This window comes from Cebus imitator, unplaced genomic scaffold (assembly GCF_001604975.1).
Source record: "Cebus imitator isolate Cc_AM_T3 unplaced genomic scaffold, Cebus_imitator-1.0 Scaffold111, whole genome shotgun sequence".
Classification (NCBI taxonomy): Eukaryota; Metazoa; Chordata; class Mammalia; order Primates; family Cebidae; genus Cebus; species Cebus imitator.
The window spans coordinates 2,488,622-2,492,479 of NW_016107426.1; the positions used below are offsets into that span (position 1 = coordinate 2,488,622).

A 3,858-nucleotide genomic window follows, 5' to 3' on the forward strand; every position below is an offset into this window, starting at 1 on the left:
TTTTTAAAAGAACATCTGGAGTAGCAAGACTCATATCCTTTACCTTTACCTCATTTGGTATACAGTATAAGACATAGTAATTTTGTTATTCACCTACCAGTGTGTGAGTTTGGCACAGACACGAATGAATCTAAGTGGAAAGCTCAGGTGAAGATGTGTGAATCACTCAAACCCTTCTGTAGCTTTTCCAGGTGTTCACAGAAAGAGACGTTTATCATAAGATGTCAAGAACCCACAGGAAGAAAATGAGATTGTCAGATGATACTTCCACAAATGTACCCAGGCATGGGGAGAAGACCACATTGCAGTCTTGCTCTACCTCTTCTCATCAGGCCCTGTGATTATCATGTGATGTGGGCTGCTAAGGTGGGGTTGGGGTGAGGTGGGGACAGCAGAAAGTGCTGCGTTCAGGGACCTGGGTTTAACCCACAGAGCGCTTTGTCGACATTTATTTCTCTAAGAATTATTATCAGGCCTGAAATTTGCTTCAAGGTCATCCAACAGGTATGGAAAGTGGACATGGATGAGGTTTGACAGGAAACAAAACAGGCCGTGAGCTGATAACTGCAAACGCTGGATTATGGTGTGTGAGGGCTCACTGGAGCACCCTTTTCGCTTTTGTATATGTTCAAAAAATCGAATTAAAAAGCAAAAAAAATGTACTCCTCTGAGCTGAGCTGGACTTTTGCTGATGGCCAAATATTTCGAAGGTTTTTTGTTTCTGAATGCCAGATCAGTATCTCCCCGTTAAGAGTAAAAATTAGGAAGCAATCATAGGAAGGACAAACCAAAGTGCGTCTGCTGAAGTATCAGTAAGAGCTCGAGTGGTTGACGACACTTATCAGGCAATCTAAAAGTGCAGATCAGCAAGCAAGGGAGGAAATCAGAAGTTAACTTTATGCATTTTTTAAATTAAAAAAGTAACAGGATGATATTACAATAAGGTTTGGAAGGCTACATACATGGAAAAAAAAAATCCCACTTTTCTAACATACCAGCTATTTTTATTTTTGTATGTAGCCTTCCAGTCATTCTGATCCATGTTATTTTACATAACTGTAACTTTAGTTATATACTTTTATATCTTGCTTTTCTTATTTATTTATTTAGAGATGGGGTCTCAGTCTGTTGCCCAGGCTGGAGTGCAGTGGTATAATGCCAGCTCACTGTAGTAGCCTCAACCCCCTCGGCTCAAGTGATCCTCCTGCCTCAGCCTCCTGAGTAGCTGGGACTACAGATGCATGCCACCACACCCAGTTATTCCTGCTCTTCTTCATAAACACTGTATCATAAGCTATTCCTTATTTCAGTCTTCAAAGTTATAATTTTAATGTCTTCACACGGTTTCGTCCAGTGTATTTATCTTAATTTACTAGTTGGTTTCCTGATTATTTTCATGCCTTTATCCTAGGAAATCAGGAAAAACTTTGCATACCTATCCTAAGGCACTTCCTCATTAGCTGAATGACAATTATTCTTAGAGAGTCTTGAGCGCTACCGGAAAACACATGTGAAAACCCATGGAGAAGAACGCAGTAGGGACTTACATTAACGGCCAGCATATCATTTTCAAAGGCCTCACGCAGCTTCTTCATAATCTCTATCTCAGCACAGGCACAGGCCTCGACCGTGCCCTTCACAGTGATGGTTCTTTCTGGGTTGTATATGCTCAAATCCTGCAAACTGACCCATCAGACGAAGAGAGAAATTTGGTTTTCAACAGGAAAAATAAAATGCCACAAAAAAAAAAAATCACAGACAAGTCTTGGTGGAGAGAAGACTCAGTTCTCTCACAATACACTGTGGTGTGGAATCCCTGCCATCTTATTTCATATCTTACTAGTGATTTAGATCACATCCATAGTGAAAAATGGCCACCTGGTAAGTATTTACATATTTTTTCAAAAAAATGATGATGGAGATAATTGCATCACTTATGATTATATTCCCATTTTAGGGAAAAGTAGGTGAAAGAACTGGACATACTGAAATGCTCAGATGTTCCATTATTGGCATGATTAATCTGAGTAAGTGGCTTACGATGAGATTGTTATCTTGGTCCCTGTTTCATGTTCAATTTTCTTCAAATTTCTGCCTTCTTTTCCGATCAGTCTTCCAACCAAGCCATTGTGGGCCAAAATCTTCAGAGGAATCTCTTCGGCTCTAAAAGAGATAAGTAACAATTTAACACTTCAGACAGGTATAATAGTTGTCTCCCAAAAATCATTATCTTGCTTTTTTCTTAAAAATGGAAGTCATTTTGTTCAGGTACCAAATGGTGATGGGATTTAGGAGAGGTCAGGTCCCTCACTGACCCTAGTTCATGAATCTTGATTAGCATATGCCAAACCATGATAATCCTACTCCCTTGTAGTAACTGGTTGGAAGTGGATCCATGAGGCTGATCTGGCCAGAGGGTATTACAAGAACTCTATTGGGTGAAGAATGTTCTCCTTGCTCTTAAAAAAAGGTACAAGGGAAAGTGATGTTAGCAAGACAGCAGAATAGGAAGAAAGGTCTCTTTCCCCTACGGCCAACTCAAATCAACAATAGACAGACTTGTTGATTTGAGGAATGCTTCTGTGAGAACTCTAAAAATCAGCTGAGAAGCTATACTATGAGGTCCATTGTAAACTAAGAAGGAATTCCAGGCCGGGTGCCATGATTCACACCTGTAATTCCAGCAGTTTGGGAGGCCAAGGTGGGCAGATGGGCTGAGCCCCACAGTTCAAGACCAGCCTGGACAATATGCACACAACATTTTGGCTTGTCTGGAAGGTGCCAGCAAATCTGGTTTTTGTGTCACTGATTCAGAGTACTGACAGGATCAGCATCAGAGTTCAGAAGCTGCTGAAAACAGAGGCAAGCAGCATTTAAGGACTACAGTTCTGCAGTCAGACATCACAGGGATCAAGAGATCAGAAGAGGTTTGAGAGGTCCTAGAACCTCTAGCTAGGATTTCAGGTCTTCCACTGCCCAAAGCCAGTACACAAAGACTGTGAGAGGAGGTGGTTTTTTCAAATGCCCACAAATCCCAACAAAAAAATTTACTAGGCATACAAAGAAACAGAGAAACATAACCCAATCAAAGGACCAAAATAAAACTCCACAACTGACTCTCGAGAACACAGATCTACATGCTCCCCAACCAATAATTAAAATAATTGTAAAGATGCTCAGTGAGCTAAACAAGAACACAGACAACTAAATACAGTCAGAAGAATGACGCATGAACAAAATCAGAGTATCAACAACAAGACAGAAATTCTAAAAAAACAACCTAACAAATTCTGGAGCTGAAAAATACAACCGAAAAGAAAAATTTGTTAGAGGAGTTCAACAGCAGACTTGACCAGGCGGAGGAAAGGACCAGCACATTTGAACATAGGTCATTTGAAATCTTCAAGTCAGAGGAGTAAAATAAATAAATAAAATGAAGAGAGCCTAAGGGACCTATGAGACCTGCCAAGTAGATCAATATAAGCATAACGGGAATCCCAGAAAGAGAAGAGGGAAGAAAGGGGGATAGAGCTTATTTGAAGAAGTAATGGCTAAAAACTTTTCAAATACAAGGAAAGGAATGTACACACAAATCAAAAAACTTAAAAGAACTCCAACTGGGACAAATCTACAGAGAACCACACTGACACACATTACAATCAAACTGTCTAAAGTCAAAGATAAAGAGAGTATCTGGTAAGAGGCAAGAGAAAAGCAACTGTGACATACAAAGGAGCTTCCACCGCCGGGCGCGGTGGCTCAAGCCTGTAATCCCAGCACTTTGGGAGGCCGAGGCGGGTGGATCACGAGGTCAAGAGATCGAGACCATCCTGGTCAACATGGTGAAACCCCGTCTCT

The 3,858-nt window shown here is 40.8% G+C and overlaps 1 protein-coding gene across 7 annotated transcripts in view; it reads right to left on the reverse strand.

Annotated features, from left to right (window-relative positions):
* Positions 1–3,858, reverse strand: part of IGF2BP2 (insulin like growth factor 2 mRNA binding protein 2) — a 176,943-nt gene that overhangs the window by 25,704 nt on the left and 147,381 nt on the right. For all 7 annotated transcript variants that reach the window (XM_017538407.2, XM_037741960.1, XM_017538408.2 and 4 more), the window contains 2 exons: positions 2,041–2,163; positions 1,548–1,683 (listed from right to left, as the gene is read on the reverse strand). In XM_017538407.2, coding sequence (XP_017393896.1) covers positions 1,548–1,683; positions 2,041–2,163 — 259 coding nt within the window. The remainder of the gene's footprint in view (positions 1–1,547; positions 1,684–2,040; positions 2,164–3,858) is intronic.